General features: G+C 29.8%; 2 protein-coding genes across 3 annotated transcripts in view; one reads left to right on the plus strand and one right to left on the minus strand.

The window, feature by feature from the left end:
* The window catches only part of LOC106682936 (ras-GEF domain-containing family member 1B), a gene marked incomplete at its 5' end in the record, with an annotated part of 139,453 nt that extends 132,055 nt beyond the window's left edge, over window positions 1-7,398 (plus strand). Inside the window, 2 exons of the mRNA XM_024361331.2 lie at window positions 245-310; window positions 7,292-7,398. The remainder of the gene's footprint in view (window positions 1-244; window positions 311-7,291) is intronic.
* Window positions 7,399-8,423: 1,025 nt separating this feature from the next.
* LOC106682964 (uncharacterized) overlaps window positions 8,424-17,164 on the minus strand; it is a 390,357-nt gene continuing 381,616 nt past the window's right edge. For both annotated transcript variants that reach the window (XM_067045923.1, XM_067045921.1), the window contains 3 exons: window positions 11,458-11,660; window positions 8,918-9,069; window positions 8,424-8,828 (listed from right to left, as the gene is read on the minus strand). In XM_067045923.1, the coding sequence (XP_066902024.1) occupies window positions 8,755-8,828; window positions 8,918-9,069; window positions 11,458-11,660 (429 nt within the window). In that variant the 3' untranslated portion in view covers window positions 8,424-8,754. The remainder of the gene's footprint in view (window positions 8,829-8,917; window positions 9,070-11,457; window positions 11,661-17,164) is intronic.

A 17,164-nucleotide genomic window follows, 5' to 3' on the forward strand; every position in this document is an offset into this window, starting at 1 on the left:
AAATATTTGAGTGCATTAAGTGGGGATAATACGGTGGGTGAAGCTAGAAATAACCAATAACAAATAAGAAATAAACAAAATAATATACATTTTATGACAGCAAAGTTTTTTCAATGCCCAAAAGAACAAGATAAAATTTATCATGAAAGTCCCCGAATTGTATTTAAGAAGTATTTTCTAAGGATTTCATAATGTTTAAATTTATTATTTAAAAAATTCTAATGCGATTTCGTTTTGTTTCCAGAATCGGGTAGAAATGCCGAACGCTCAAAAGAAAAATCTCATAACACCAGGGGCCATCGGCGTTTTTGTAAGTATATTAAGTATTCTTCTATTATATTCTCTTGATTACAAACAACACTACAAGATCTATGTAAGAGACATCTCTGTTTTATTTTTTTATTTTTATAATGATAACCATCTAATATTGTTTTCTATCTCAGTCAAAATCAGATATATTGATTACAAATAATATTAATAAAAAATTGAAACATATACAAACTATCACTTTAAATCAGTAGGAACCTTCCTGTTATTTTAGAAAAATAATTTTTTTTTCATGATCCTGATAGAACGAAATTGATTTCCATTCCTTCATTTATTTATACATGATTTTAAACCCACTACCTATCGAAATTGCATTATGATTAAGGAAATGACATTAAACGGAGAAATTGCATATTTGAAAAAAATTTACAAACCACAAAAGTATTATAGGTTAGGAATAAGGTTTAAAATAAATTCACACCAGTCCAAAAAATGAAATATTTTCTAATTCGCGAAAATCCATCGCCGATTGTGGTCTCTTAGTTTTTTTTCTTCGTTAGATTCCGAATTTATTAGTCAGGTAGAAATCAAGAATTAGAATAAAAATATTTCCATGAATTCCACATAAAATTAAGATACCTAAATTTCTCATTTATTATTCATCTAGTATAAAAAGAGTAATTAAAAGCATGATTAATTAATAAATATAGTGAATGTAGTAGTTTTAAATAGTCCATGAAAATCCTAGGTAATAGACTAATATTCTTTAACAAAAAAATGTAGTTTATGTTTGTAAGTATGTCATGACTTATTCCAATCATCATTCATCAAGTAATTGTTTTTTATTTTTTTCAATCCCGAAACGGGCAATTAAGTATTACAATATTTCACAGTCAAATTTGGTCGTTGTTAATTATAATTTAATTGTAATCTGGATTATGGGTTAAAGCAGGACTGTGCCCTACCTTATGCGTGGCTTGAATATTCAGCGGTGGTGTAATGGGGTGCGTAAGTGCTCTGTAATTATGTAATTAGCGAATTAAAAACACCGGTTCTCCCCCACTTTTGTTTTGCATTTTTCGCTACTTTTATGTTTTATCACATTATGGTGTCACATGTTGTACAATCTTCTCAGCGGTTGAAACTAAATAATGCTGACTTAAAAATGCGATATACAAACAGAAGATTGTTTGGAATGCGGAAATTCCAGAACACGGATAATCAGAGTTTAGAACAAAAATCAAGATAGTAATTATAATGAGTAACATAAAGCTCATAATAAATCCAAGACAAAAAAATAGCATTTAAAATAAGTATTTTCTTAGATAGTATATCTTCTTTTTGCTAGTTTTTTTTTTTATTTATTATGATTGTTATTTTGTTTTAGCCTCGATAAAGGCCTGAAATTCAGATTGAAATGTATGGACTAATGAATAAGTTTTAATTATTTATGTTCTTTACTGAACGCACACCAATCATCTATTAATATAGCATCCACGGACAACAAGCAATATCGATATTTAGCGAGTTTTTGATCTAATTACCAGAAATTGTGCTCATAAAATTCATCATTTAATTCATTATTAACTTGAAATTGTCAGAATTAAACAAAATTCCCGATAACAGATAGAAAATAATCCCAATGTATTGCACAAAAATATTTCAGTTTGTTAATAATTTATTCATTTATATACTGTATTGTGACTTTTCACGTTAGATAAATATTATACTTCGCAATACGTATATAAATATATGACGCATCAACATATAATATAAGAATATACCTGTCATTATTATAACTGTTAGTATTTACAATTGTTCATTGACCATAAGATCAAATTATATTGTGAAATGTATTTCCCCCGGAAGACTGTTGTTTCTTCATCACATTTTACTCTTTTTTAACCAGTTCTGTTCTTTACATTATGGGCTCTTTTAAGTGAAAATTTTGCTTTTTCGAATGAAATAAAAAGTTTTTTTTGCTCTAAAATTAACAAAGTCGGATTTTTCTGTTTATATTTTTCAAGATGGTGACTATATTTTGTATTTTAATTCTATTCTACTTGAACATACTCTAGAATTTTTATCGGATTTAATATACAAAACATCAACCACTCATCACCATGTATCAAAACTACGCCCTACATCATTCATCAATAATCGTTCTAATGTATAAATGAACATGATTATAAATTAAAAGAGAGATAAATGAATTTTGAAAGAGCAATATTTGATGAGGGAGAATATCTTAAGGTAGAAGTTAGTTAAAGGAGGTGATAATGTCTATTTTATAGGTAGGAAAAAAAATTGATAAGACTAATATCGTTTAGAGTACAAAAATTATGGTACACCAACTAATTGGAAATGACTGTAAATTTGTATAGAGATCTGAAGAAATATTTGATTTGAGGAAAGATTACTCTTAGCAATGGAATTAGTCGTGTGGATTAAACAGTGCTTTACAATTAACGGCGCAAAGTAATTAGCCACCACATTAAGTAATTAGTAATTTATTTTAATTGTATTTATTATTTTTCTATTATTTATTACTGTGATGGCACTGTACTCCAAATAACAGACAAAAATGAATTCTATATTGCTAAGAAAAATATATATTTAACTTTTAAAAAAAAGTCTGCACGTCCGGGCTTAAAATAAAATTTGAGCTTTCTTAAATATCAGACGAGATAAAGTTTTTCGAAAATGTGAAAATTATAACAGATTTCCTCTTTCAATCAACTTAAACATGTAGGAGTATCTCAAAGATGGCCGAAGCTTAGTGTTGATTACTTTCTAGTTTAGGTATAGTGTAAGTCCGATAGAAGGTGAGCCCCGTCGATTAGCAAGTATCCAAAACTAAATTCGAAAAATCATGAATTTCTTTTAATCAAGCCTCCATAAAATACAAATATGCAGTAAAAGGAGATTTTACAGTGTGAAAAAGAAGTAATTAATTATAAGAAGATCAAGGGCTATGAAAAAATTGGTCTAAAAATTACCTAATCTTACTTGGTAGAATGAAAATTACATTTATTCTAATGTTTATTTATTCGGAATTCAATTTTTAAATTTTTTACATTGTCTCTCTTCCTTATTATTACTAATGGTGACGACAAACTAGATTTTTGTCATGCCTACGTTTCGGAGGTTTTCCATCTTCAAATAAACTTAGAATTCTGCAATATTTATAGTCAATTAATACATCTAACATGAAAATTAGTTCATCATTATTTTTTTAATGCTTCAAATAGTTGAAAGTTAATCACACTAAAATGTATCCTGGCCAAGTATAGGTTTTTTTTTTAAGCCCGATAGAACTTGAAATTGTAAAAAATAACACTAAAAATTAAATTGTAATCAAAATTTTTTTTTTATTCGAAAGATCAATACGTGACATTAACATTTGAAAATGATTTCGGGCATATGGGCACCGCGGCTGTTCTTGACGAAGCGCATTCTGTAAAATTGTGTTCAGCGATGAGGCGCATTTTTGGCTTAACGGGTTTGTTAATAAGCAAATTTGCCGCATATGGTCGTGCGATTTGACACCTCTCGATTATTTCCTGTGGGGCTACGTGAAGTCACTGGTTTATGCTGATAAACCAGCAACAATTGACGCCTTGGAGGCCAGCATTGTTCGTGTTATTCGTGACATACGGCCAGCAGTGCTCGAAAAAGTGGCCCAAACTTGGACGTCCAGAATGCGCTTCGTCAAGAACAGCCGCGGTGCCCATATGCCCGAAATCATTTTCAAATGTTAATGTCACGTATTGATCTTTCGAATAAAAAAAAAATTTTGATTACAATTTAATTTTTTGTGTTATTTTTTACAATTTCAAGTTCTATCGGGCTTAAAAAAACACCCTATATTTTGTGTAATTAATATTTTAAAAAATAAATTTGTTTGGAATTCACTGTATGATAGGACGGGAATTAATCTTAATTTTTGTGTTCAAATTTCTTTCATCCTGTTAGAATTCATTCTGAAATATCCTAATGAAGCTAATGGAAAAGATTATGTATATAATTGACTATATAATTTGAAATATGAAGAAGATGGTCAGGATTGTGGTCGGAAGAATAAATTTATTATCTGACGTTTCGCCTCACTTTATAGGGCTTCATCTGGTCTATTCAAGATAATAGCTTTACAGACATCGACAATATTAATACAATAGATTGTCAATTTCTATAAAGCTATTATCTTGAACGGCTCTGATGAAGCCCCCTGACCATCTTCTAAAAGATTAATTAACTTATCCATTGTATGAAGTTTTAGTTTAGTTATATTTTACCAATTTTTTTTTTTATTTTTTCTTGATTTTTTTATTACCGAAATAACTTATTTTAAACTCATTTACCAATACAAAACTGCCTAAATATTGATAGAATTTCTTTGGTTTCACGTTATTATTATTATTTCCAAGGTTTGCATAATTTTGTGCAACATTTTACTACTAAAATTTTTTTATTCTTTTTATGTTTTAGTAGATACTAATTTTAATGGTCGTAATTCTTAGTACTTTAAAATAACTATAATTTATATCTTAGATTTATTCAACTATAAATCCTGTTCTGTCGTCAGAGTTAGTCCTATATCTTAAACGACTTTTATGCTTGGAAACGAAATCACATTTTTCTTTTATTGTTGATCGTACTAAGACACTTTGTAAAAAATATAGCCTAGATGCCCTTCTTCATTCCTAGATATGTACAATTTGTATAGAATTTCTCTAACTGGTAATAAAAGCCATAAACGTTGTATATTGGTACAGAAGAGTGGATATCTTAAGCCAGTAAAGGGAGAATCAGAAAATATAGTTTTGTTGATCGTAACATATAGGTAAGTATAGCTACCAGCTTTTTTTTTTCCGTTTGGCACTAGAGACCATGAAGGGCTTTGGTCACAGACATTTATAACCTTTGGGAACAGAGATAGCCTGGAGGAGGTCGTCCAGACTCTCGTAGCTAACAACTATTGGCTTCTGAAAACCATCAATTTTACCAAACTGGCATTGCTCTTCTCTATACTTCCAACCCTACTGGACACACATACAATGAAAAAAAAACAAAGAGGTCAAAATTTAATTTTTGATAAAAAGCTATTTAGTAATCAAGTTTCAGAAATAAGGCGGTTTTGAGTTACTTTACAGAAGAAGACATGAGAGTTATTTTGATAGGCGTTTATTATATTACTCATAATTTTTATAATATAATTATTCATTTTAGTAGTAAAAAATATATAAGAATTGGAAACTAAATCAGTAAGTCTTTATGTTTTCCTATATCTGCTTAAAATGAAAAACAAGAAACCGATGGTTGTTATCGCTGTTGTAACTAAAAAAATTGGTACTTGACTTTTTACATCGTTAATAGATAAACATATGAACAGTAACGGAAGAAGCTGAGAAGATGATAATTTTGATTATGATATTTTAAAATAATGCTTGATTATGAATATGATAATTTAAATAGCATAGTTGTTACGACGATCGTCATAACTTTTTGACTATTGTTATTACAACCATGGAAACATGAAGTTGTAGCAATTTCAGTTTTAAAGGTAACTAATAAATAGAAATATATTAGGGGGAAGTTCGTCCACATGAAAAATGAAAATTTAAGCTGATATCGATTTCAAAACGATATTATTTCAATTCAAGGTAGGATCGTAAGTAAACTTATCTAATAACCGCACCAGATTTAATGAAATTTCTTTTTGTAACTTAACGCTTTATTTTCACCATAATAATAGAAAGGTTGTAAAAAAAAACCTTAATTGTAACTGTCGGACATAAAATTTAAAAAAATATTCCAAAAGAATAAATAATATCGTGTTCGCAGCATTCAACTCACTTCACAGAAAGATTGGGAAACACCTTGTTCAACATGGCAAAATCAGAACAAACAAATACTTGTCACTCGTATTTTGTAATTAGCGAATGGTTTTTGACCAATCGACCTCAATATCTCTCCGAAATTAAACTAAGGTGGAGGGAGGTATGGTGGTACTATTTTTTTCGATAAACTACCTCTCAGTTATACATGTGTATATATATATATATATATATAAATACCCAAACAAATATTGTATAACAAATACAAGAAACAACTTAAAGAGTTCACCAACAACATAGACCTAAATGTTAATTCGTTGAGCGACAAGCTAATCAAATTTTTTTTTTAAAGTACTTTTTATTTATTTTTTTATTATTGCAAACTATGTCATTTTCTATTAGTTTTCTTTGCACATGTATCTTATTTATTTTTACTATTCTATTTTCTAACAACTCTCACCTCCCCATGTTTTGTGTTTTCTCCTTTCTATTATATCTTATTGTATTTTATATTCTATTCTTCTACACTCAACAACTCTATCGTGTAATGAAAACAGTAATGTCCCAAGTTATTAGTTTTCAACGATATATAAAATTTAATTGCTGAACGATAAAAAAAGTTATATTTTATTATTACAAATAAGATACCGTTTCCTCTTCCACTTCCGTTGTCTTATTTATTGATTGGCACATACAAATTAATATTAGAAAGATATAATGAATGTGTTTTTTTCCCCGGAAATTGATGCTATAAAATGAATGATAAAATATGATCCGTTCATCTTTAATGAAGGAAAATTGGCATACCAAATCGATATCTAGATAAATCTCCTGTCGACTGATGAATCTGGTTGGACGTGGTCTCTCATTCAGTTCCTTTTAGCGAATTTGTTTTGTCATTTGGGCAATGTAACTAATTGAGTAAGTTAAGATTATTCTCGATGGTTTGTTAATTACAGCTTACCTGAAGTTACCTTTCTTAGAATGCCACTGCTTGTTTATATTACTTCGTAAAGATCGAATTTGCTTTTATGAGGTGAATTTGCTCTTATTAGGTAAATTAAAAAATAATAATTTAGGTTATTAGTTTAAACATTTTATTTATTACCACCTTTCATAATTAATGAAAGTTATTTCTGATTATTTTCGTACAGCTGTCTGAATATTAATTTTTTTGTTTGTTTCAGGCATCACAATGAACGACTTATATCAGAAGATTGTAAAATATAAAAAGACATATTTGTATTTTTTTATTGTTAATATAATTTTTTATTAAATTATATCATTCTGTTTTTCTCTGTCTTTTTATTTAAATACCTCTCATTCTCTATTGTTAGGAAAAACAAAAGAGAAAACTAAAAAAGAAGAAAAGGAATCTACGAAATTGTGACATAAAATTTGTCTTTAAATGTTTATTGTATTTGGGCGAATCGCAATAAATTTTAATTAATCAATTTTCATGGAAATAAAAGCTCAGTCTAACAGATTATTAGTGACCTATGTGGCCTACTAAGTCAGTCATAATTCACACTTTCAAATTACCCTAATAATAAGTTTTGAAGTCAAGATTTAAGAAACATGGACAGGGAAATAAAACACAATATGCATTCAAATGAATTAAATTAATGATTTATAAATATTGATATATGATTTTTTTACATATTGTCCTGTTTTAATTTGTTGTATTGCTTGGCCTATCAGAAACAATTATCTTGGAGAACACCTGGCGACTCGCCGGCCGCTGTTATGAGAAATTCTGTATGTGAATAATTAGATTATACATTTGAGTTGCATTAATTACTAATATGTAGTACCTTAGGAAGCTTACTTATGAGCTTCCTTACAAGTATTAATGTACATCCTCGACTTTTTCCTTTTTTGTTGTTGGGTGATAAATTATAAGTTATAAAACACTTATTGCAGATCAAAGATTAATAATTTTAAATTTAAAAAAAATGATGTTAAAAATGAAGATTGATTCAAAGAAAGATTCGGCCATTTTTAATTTACTTTTAATATATGTTTTCATTTATTAAATCAAACCTTTAATAAATTAATAAATAAATTACAGATAAATTTAAATCAATAGGTTAATAATAAATCATTTCAAGGTAAATTCCTTTGTTTAAATGAAGTAAATTACCTTTTAATTGCAATAATGGTTAATTGATAAAACTAGATCAATTTAACTAATTTTTATCACTTTATATTGTTTAGTATTTCGCTAATTCAATCACCAGGCATTCAATTATTGGTATTTTAATCAATAGCTTACATATGGATAATCATGGTAGAGGATAAATGTAAAAATAAACTCAGTAAGACTTTATATTATTTTATTTATAGGGTAATACTAATAAAACTAAGTACAATTAAGTCTGGTAAATAATAATTTTTTCGTCATATTCTACAGCTCTCGTCACGAGAGGAACTCTTGGCATAAATAAAATACAAAATGGAAGGGTAGGATAAAATAAAATAAAGAAGGTACAATAGAAGAAAAGAGGCGAGTATACATTACAATATTGGTTAATACAAATAAAAAATATACACAAATATAAACAAATAATTAAAGGTCTCTGTGGGCAGTCTGTTGTAGTCCGGAGCGGACTTGCAGTACTCACTCCTCGGTCGAGAGGCAAGGCTCCTCTCACTTCAGTGACTTGTACCTCTCCTTCTCGTGATTCTCGGGGGGCTCGCATTCGAATGAAGCCAGAGCCAGAGCTAAATTAATAAATAATAATAATAATAATAATAATAGCATAATAACTTTATCAGTAAGGATAATAAAGTAAATAATATATTTAACTTACCATCCTCATTGAGGACAGGTGTGGCCTGGAGATAGGTGATGACCTTAGGGGACTTGGGGAAGGGACAGTGGACCTGCTTCCAGGTGATGAACTCGGTCACTTGCTTCGCCAGCTGCCAGAACTTCTCGAAGTTAATGTGACCGTTCGGCAATCTAGAAATAAAAATGGATAACAAATAAATACAATATGGTACTAGGCTGTATCATCGGCAAAGATGGCTAAATTAACAACATTTCAGAATTTTGAATAGTTTGAATAATATTAGACTTAAATAGAATCATTTCGGAAGACCAGTAATTATATGGTACGTGGGTTAGGTATTAGTACAAGAAACTTTTGTTAAGATATGAAGAATAAGCATCAAGTTAATGTTAGACATTAAGAATTAAGTGTTCCGAGAAGTAAAAAAAAAAATTGCTATTGTTGTATATAACCCATTAAACCAATCTATTATAAAAATTACTGCTGAATTTAAGTTGAGAATTACCATAAATGAAACTTTACCATTGCGTTTTTCAAAATAATGATTATTTCAACAAAAATAGAGAGAAAATATTAACAAAGACAAAACAAAAATTTCTTATTTTTATTCACGGGAGGTCAAGAAGAGAGTTAATGAAATAAATTTATTTTTCATGAATAAGATATTATTTAATTTTAAGTTTAATTTTGATACATATGTTTCATCTATTATTATTTTGTAATCATTTAATTTATATCCCTGTAAATATGGTGTGAATGTAATTTCTGATCTCTACTACCAATCTCTAAATTTATGAGACAAAATGTAATACTACATAATAAAGAGAAAATATTTTAAAAAGTATATTCAATTTTTCTAAATTAATGATCTTATAAAACGAGTTCAAAAATGAGGTTATTAAGTAAAATCTTACTAGGATATAAATCAACACAGAAAGTCGCAAATGAAATAGAAAAAAAAAGGAATTACGGTATTTTCGGTGTAGAATAAACAATTATTTGGCTTATTTATCAAATAAGAGATGTGTGCATTACAGTGCTATAAATAGAAATTTTGTATAAATATATATGTATATAAAATATGCAACCGTTAGAGAATTACTACATCGTTCATTGATTATTGAACTTTTAAAAAATACGAATAATAATTATATAAAAAATGTAGACAGTCCGAAAAAAAAGAATAATTTATTTTCATTTTATGCAAACAGTTCCATTAATAGAATAACAGGTTTCGATGTTGTTTTGTAAGGCGCCTTTGACAGCTAAACAACGCTCGCATTCACTTCGGCCGTACCCGGCTTTGTCCGAAACTAAATAGACCTGACAAGAAAAGACGATATCGGGACGAAGGACAGATGACAAACAGAAATGAAGTTGCTCACAAATCAGACAACATTGACGAGAGAGATCACAAGGTAGGGCCGCCGACTGACACCGCTTCATTATCCAGGCCACAATGGCTGGCAGGCGGTGGACTTCGCACCTTTTCAGCCTTCGATAACGTAGGCCGCCTCTTATTGGCAGATTACTGATATTTCAATCAGACCCTTTGCTTCACGATCTGCAGAATGCATAAAACTATAATAACTAGTTATTCCAGACAAAATAAAAAAAAAAAATGTCCTAATGTAGATGCAAAACCACAAGCCGAAGAACAAAACAGTTTTAACAATGAGAACTAGTACAAGAAGAGAGGATTGAAAATGTGAATAGGAAGTAATAAATGGAATGGAAATGTGAAGAAGAGAATTGCGAAACGAGAATTGGTTTCATAGCTCATAGTTGGTCCCAGAATACTTGGTTCAGAAAATTGAGGGTCCGAATCCCACCAGGGTGAATCAAAATTTATTAAAACTGAAAAAAAGTTTAGAAGATGTAAAGCATAAGGCGAAGGGAAGGAAGTCAAATTTCAAGTTAGTGTGGATAGTATATATAGTTTCACAAGAGAAATGTCTCAAATAGCTATTCTGACATTTTTATTATTATTTTTTAACCCTATGCCAAGTCGTTTCTGACATAAGTAAAAAAAACTGCCCAAGTTTCATTCTGTGGGACCGCTATGAAACAAACGTTGACCCTCTGATCAGAACTGGCGTCTCTTCAGTAACGTGGTTACTAGAGTAGACCCTTTAACTCCATCAGCCAACGGCAGCCCTATCCTATTCTGGCATATTTTTCAGTATCTTCAGAAATAGGACGAAACTAAAGGGGAACATGAAAGATATGTACCCTTCCCATACCTAAAAAAATGAAAATTTTAATTTTTTTGGAATAATTCATAGCATATCTTCACTATATTTTTATTGAAAACAAAATTATTCTATTATACTTGACACCAAAAATTTTCTCAAATTTCTTTTCTTTTTTTTATCTACAGAGCGTGGTTTAGATTACACTTAATAAATAAGGATTCTTGTTTTTATAAAGGGATTTTTATTTTTTTGCCCCCCTGAAAACAATTACCTGATCTACAATTGACTTATAGGATTACATTACAAAAGTATCTAACTAATTCTGAAAGTATATACGGAGCTAATTATTATAAGCATACTCACTTGTTTGAACAGCCCTCATTGAGGAAGTAGAGATCCTTAACGAGGAGGGAGAAGAAGGGAATGACTATCCTCTGGGTGTCGTCAGTGGCGGCGGCCGATCTCCAGACAGCGGCCTTCAGGGTCGACCTATAGCTGCTGAAGTTGCAAGAAGGGTCCATCTGGTGCTCCAGCACCGAGAACTTGGCGCACTGCACCTTACTCCACTGGAATAACAATTAATAATAATTTATTTGAAATAGTTACAAATAAATAAATCAACAACATATTCTGAACTAACGAAAAAGTAAAAAAAAATCTAGGAAAAATTACTTAAAATTACCGGAAGTGTAAACTAATGAGAAACCAGAGAGAAAATAAATGAAACGATAATAACGTAGACTATTCGTGAACAATATAGTCTAATAAAAATAACTTTAGTAGTATCAAGAAGTAAGAGTAACTTTCTGTCAATGAAGTCTTGTATAAAAATGTTTGAATAATTAGATACTAAAAAGTTTAGTTTTCCCTGGGAATTATGTAGGTCTTATAATAGAATAGGGAATATTTATCAAAATGGCCGCCGTATATATTTAGGAGTATTGCTGACAACACCTGTATTATTTTAAGTAGCTAAAATATAATTATAACATATTTTATAGTGCATATATCGAGCTTAAATTTGAGTCCTACTATATTGTTTATTTTTAAATAACTAGAAACGTATTGTAGCAAATGTAATGAAAACTACTAATCTTAGAAAAATAATCATTTTAACTACTTTGTGGTTCATTTGACCAATAAAAAACTGAGCAGCAGAACTCTTTATTTTTTCTAAGATGCAATCTTTAAAACATCAAAATTTTTATTTTACGACTTCGCTATGCACAAAATAAGGGCCGCTCAAGATCAGGAATAACGCGATATCAAGAGAGTCCAGTGTTGGTCATCTATTCCAAATCGTTATGAAAACGTATTCAACACCAACTACCCCTTAAGGGCGATTTCTATATGATAGAATTAATAACTAATTAAGTAGTATGTAATATCACAACAGTGAGAAAGTATTATTGTGGTCATCTACATGCTGACAGTGAACCTGACCGTGTAAACAATTCAGCTAGGTCAATCAATGATAAAAATTAATAATAAAATATAAAAGACCTCAACAGTATCATAGATAATAAAAAAAATAAAAAGAAACATGTAAGTTTATAAAATACACTTACGATTGGTATTATGAGGTTATAAATTACAACAGATCCCTGACATATCATCTACGTGATGCAGTTGTATGTCACGCCTTGATGGTACAGGCAGCTATTAAGGAAATCCTTAAAATACGCCAGTACCTACCGTGACAGCGAATGTTTTAGTTTACACCAAATATAAACCGGTAAGGGGTTACTTAAAACTTGAAATACTTTTACTGCGTATTTATCTGTTTAAACCCTTCAAAACTCAAATTCAAAAATTACGAAAGGCAAGAAAACAAAAGTTTTAACAATCATTCCCTAAATATTAGTTCCTGGGGGGGTGGGGCTCTCCCGAGGAATGAGGAATGAAAAAATCACAATAAATATTAATAATATCTTGGTAAAATTTAAACTATTTCATTTCATTACTTTATTATTTGTAATCTGTACAATACACGATAAACATTATTGTTATTGCAAAAAAAGTCTTTACAATTATTGAATATTTTGGTATTAATTGAAATTCCTAAATAAGAGGGCGGCAAAATCTTCTCCCACCCCGGGTGGTTGATACCCTTGCTACGTTACTGTACCGGATCCTCAGGTGACCCACTCACAATGACTAACAAAATCATGGTTGAAGCGATATCTTCCTACAATGATGCGTTGATTTTATTTTTTAGACTTAAAAGGCAATACAGCTTAGCAACAATATATTACTATTACGAACAATCTTTTCATACTAAAATGTATGTACAAGGTAGAGATATTAATAACAGCGAAACTGGTAATTTTTTTTTTTTTCTAGTTCCCAAGAAAAAGACAGGCCCAAGTTATTAAATATTCTCAGAAAAAAGTCTGGGGGAGGGGGAGTGTCGGGAGCAGTGACATCTTAGGCCGTCAAGTTCCCTCCTTCCAAGTCCTGTGCCTACCGCAGGCGCCAATTAACGAACCCTAGCCAGTTTCCCTTAACACAACTCCTTCGACAATCGGTGAAAAAAATAGCCGCTTTGTTTTAAAACAAGGAGAAATACCTAGTTCGTAAGCAAAACTTGAAAAGACAAAATTTTTCAACCTGAAAATCGTGTTTATATACAAGGCTCAAATGCTTTTCACGGCAGAAAGCATGAACAAGTAAAAACGTGGCAAAGGAAAAATTAGTAGGTTTACTAACAAATGATATTGATTCTTAATGGCTAAAGTAACAAACTTCATCTTCGCAGATAACGCCTAATTTTTAATAATCTCATTTATAATTATTAAAAAATTATGAAAGACTCAGCTTATCGCATTTCGATATCTTAAAAATTGAAGGATTTCCAACTTGTAGGATATTATACTCTCAAAGTTATTATTAGTTTTAAGCTATTTTATAAAATGGACATCATTTTTTATGAATTTCTTCATTCTCCCCCTATTATAAATATTGTCAAAGTGTAGGTTATTTTTTTTTCTAATAAAGGGGAAAATATTCAGTTGATTTCAAAATGTTCATTAGTTAAATTATAGAAACCTTGACTTTCATTAAAACAACAATAAAAATGTGAGATACCTTGTTCTCACTACCACCCCTAACCACTCTAACAATTCCGCAACAATCTCCGAGCACCATAATACGATCAAAATTTCATTTGGTGAGGATGGAGTCCTATCTTGTATATATGGAACGTATCAGTACCTACTACAAATGATTTCCTTCATAAACAAACGGAAAGAATTATTTTAAGAGGTAATGCTAAAAAGTATTTAAGGCTATTAGAGATGAGTAAATAGTGAATACCGATTCCATTGCACTGCATATAATACGCTAAGTTCGTCGAGTTGTTTTCATCTTAGGAAAGGGTTCACTAGATACTAGAATAAATTTAACGTAAGAGTAAAATTAACCGCACCAATCAGAATCAAGAAAAACTGCAAAATTAAAAAAAACCTTCGAGTTTTGGAAGCTATAATTAATGAAATGTGAAATAATATTAAATAAAAAAAAGTTTCAACTTCATTTCAATTTTATGATTTTGTAAAAATTCTTTAAGAAATTACTTTTTATCCCATTTTCGGAAGAAAAGTACACCTATAACATAGGCAATGTTTTCAATAGAGAGATAATAAAAAATACATGAAATGATGTATTTCGTGATTTTCAGATTCCATTTCATGAAATCCGTGAAAAATAACAATGACGCTGAGTCAGTGTATTGTTCTAAAATTACGTTAATTATTAAATTTTCTTGGTATCGAAATGCGTTTGGTGGTATCTTTAATAACATTTTAATGATTATAAATTAGATTATTCAAAAGTAGAGTAGATCTACAACTTCTATTTCTTGAATTTTTCCATTTGGCCGTATAATTCATTTGAGTTTATACTCGATACCCAGTATAAAAGGTTATTTAATAACTCAATCTGTGATCAATAGCGGATCTACAGGAGGGGAGAAAAGAGGAAGGGATTTGCCCTACTAAAACAAATATTGAGGGAAAAAAACTGGTTAATTTGAAACCAACAACTCGTATATCAACACTTTAATGGAAATGCATCAAGAAATCAAACTAAATCTACCTTATAATTGAGATTATTGAAAAGAAAAAAAAAGATCTTAAAATAATTTATGTGATTATTTTTATTTATATTTGGGTAATTAATAGCTTTAAAAAATATGCGTATCTTAATTTTATTTAATTATGTTTGTGCAGCTTTTATTTCTATGTCATCTTCTCTATAGGTTTTAGATATTTTAAAACAATCATTGAATTTATATTACAACTGAATCTTAGATTTTTCCAATTACAATTACACAATAAACTGTAATTTAAATAAGCCAAAATTTTAATGAGGCTTAATGAGATAATTAAAAATCAGTGGTCTGTCCAGTGGCCAAACTGAAAATATGATCTAAGGACCCCAAAATAAGAAAAATATTTCCTTTGAAGGTATGTCCGCAAACGCTTTGGTTAGGAGATATTCACACCAAAAGATTTTCATTGTTATGAATTATTTACGTTATAGAAATAAGCAAAACTTTTTTTTTTTAATTTATTTTATACCAGAATGGTCTGGTGGGCTTTACTTTATTTGGGTAATTAATAGCTTTAAAAAATATGCGTATCTTAATTTTATTTAATTATGTTTGTGCAGCTTTTATTTCTATGTCATCTTCTTATTTTTATAGAAACGGAATGGAATTGATAAATATGTTTTTCATTTCTTACTAGTGGTTAATACCGCTCTTGGAAAGGACGTACAACAGAATCAAATCCTCCTATGTTAAGATAAGTCTAAATAAAGTCCGGGCACCCCTACTCTGCCCTTCCGTGTACCGCTAGTTGTTATTTTTCTTATACAATGGTCATGACCGAAGCCCCCTCTAAAAATGGCAAAACTATAACAATATAATATATAGTCTGGAGGATTAAAAAGATTTTCTTTTTCAACGTAGATACTGGAAAGGGTCATAGCTTCCCAATTACACCGTTAGCGGAAGCTTCTCAGTTACAGTAACCATTAGCAGACCACGATGGCACTGTTGTAACTTTCTAGGTCACTGTTATCGTTGTTGTGTAACACTATCGTGAGACACCTGGTCGTTCAGGGTCCAGAATGGTCGAGAGGTATTGCAGAAGAGAGGATTTACAGTGCAACTGGAAAACGACACACGGACGAAACCTAGTTTATCCACTGGAGGAATTATTAAACGGACAACATATAAACTTCGAATTATTTTAAGATGCATATTTATGGGTTACTTCCTCCTTCTATTTGAAATATTACCGAACTTGTAGGTGTAGTATTTTATTTAATTATTTTTTTTTTTAATGGATTTAATTTCAAGTGGTAATTTAATAATAGAGACATTTCCTTCCATTACAATTAATAAATATATCATAATTTTGCTAAAAATAATTGTATATTGATTATAATCGTCAAAATGTTTAAAGAAAGAACGCCAGGTTTTAGATATTTTAAAACAATCATTGAATTTATATTACAACTGAATCTTAGATTTTTCCAATTACAATTACACAATAAACTGTAATTTAAATAAGCCAAAATTTTAATGAGGCTTAATGAGATAATTAAAAATCAAATTAGATTTCAAAAAGATAATAAGTGTGAATATTTGAGAGTTATAAAGATTTACTTACATACAATGTTCATTCAAGTAGAACCACGCTTACCGGATATTAAAATTGATCAATCCTACTCAAAACATTTCTTCAAAATTTAATATTATTACTTTTATGAGTAGCCAAAAATAAAGATAACACTTAGCTAAAACCTACGTTATCACCTTACGTGTATATAGTAGTTTCAGGGTCCAGTGGCCAAACTGAAAATATGATCTAAGGACCCCAAAATAAGAAAAATATTTCCTTTGAATGTATGTCCGCAAACGCTTGAGATATTCACACCAAAAGATTTTCATTGTTATGAATTATTTACGTTATAGAAATAAGCAAAACTTTTTTTTTTTTAATTTATTTTATACCAGAATGGTCTGGTGGGCTTTACATGGTTGATATAACCGTTACATTAT

The sequence above is a fragment of the Halyomorpha halys genome, unplaced genomic scaffold (assembly GCF_000696795.3).
Source record: "Halyomorpha halys isolate HHAL.00 unplaced genomic scaffold, Hhal_1.1 Scaffold453.1, whole genome shotgun sequence".
Classification (NCBI taxonomy): Eukaryota; Metazoa; Arthropoda; class Insecta; order Hemiptera; family Pentatomidae; genus Halyomorpha; species Halyomorpha halys.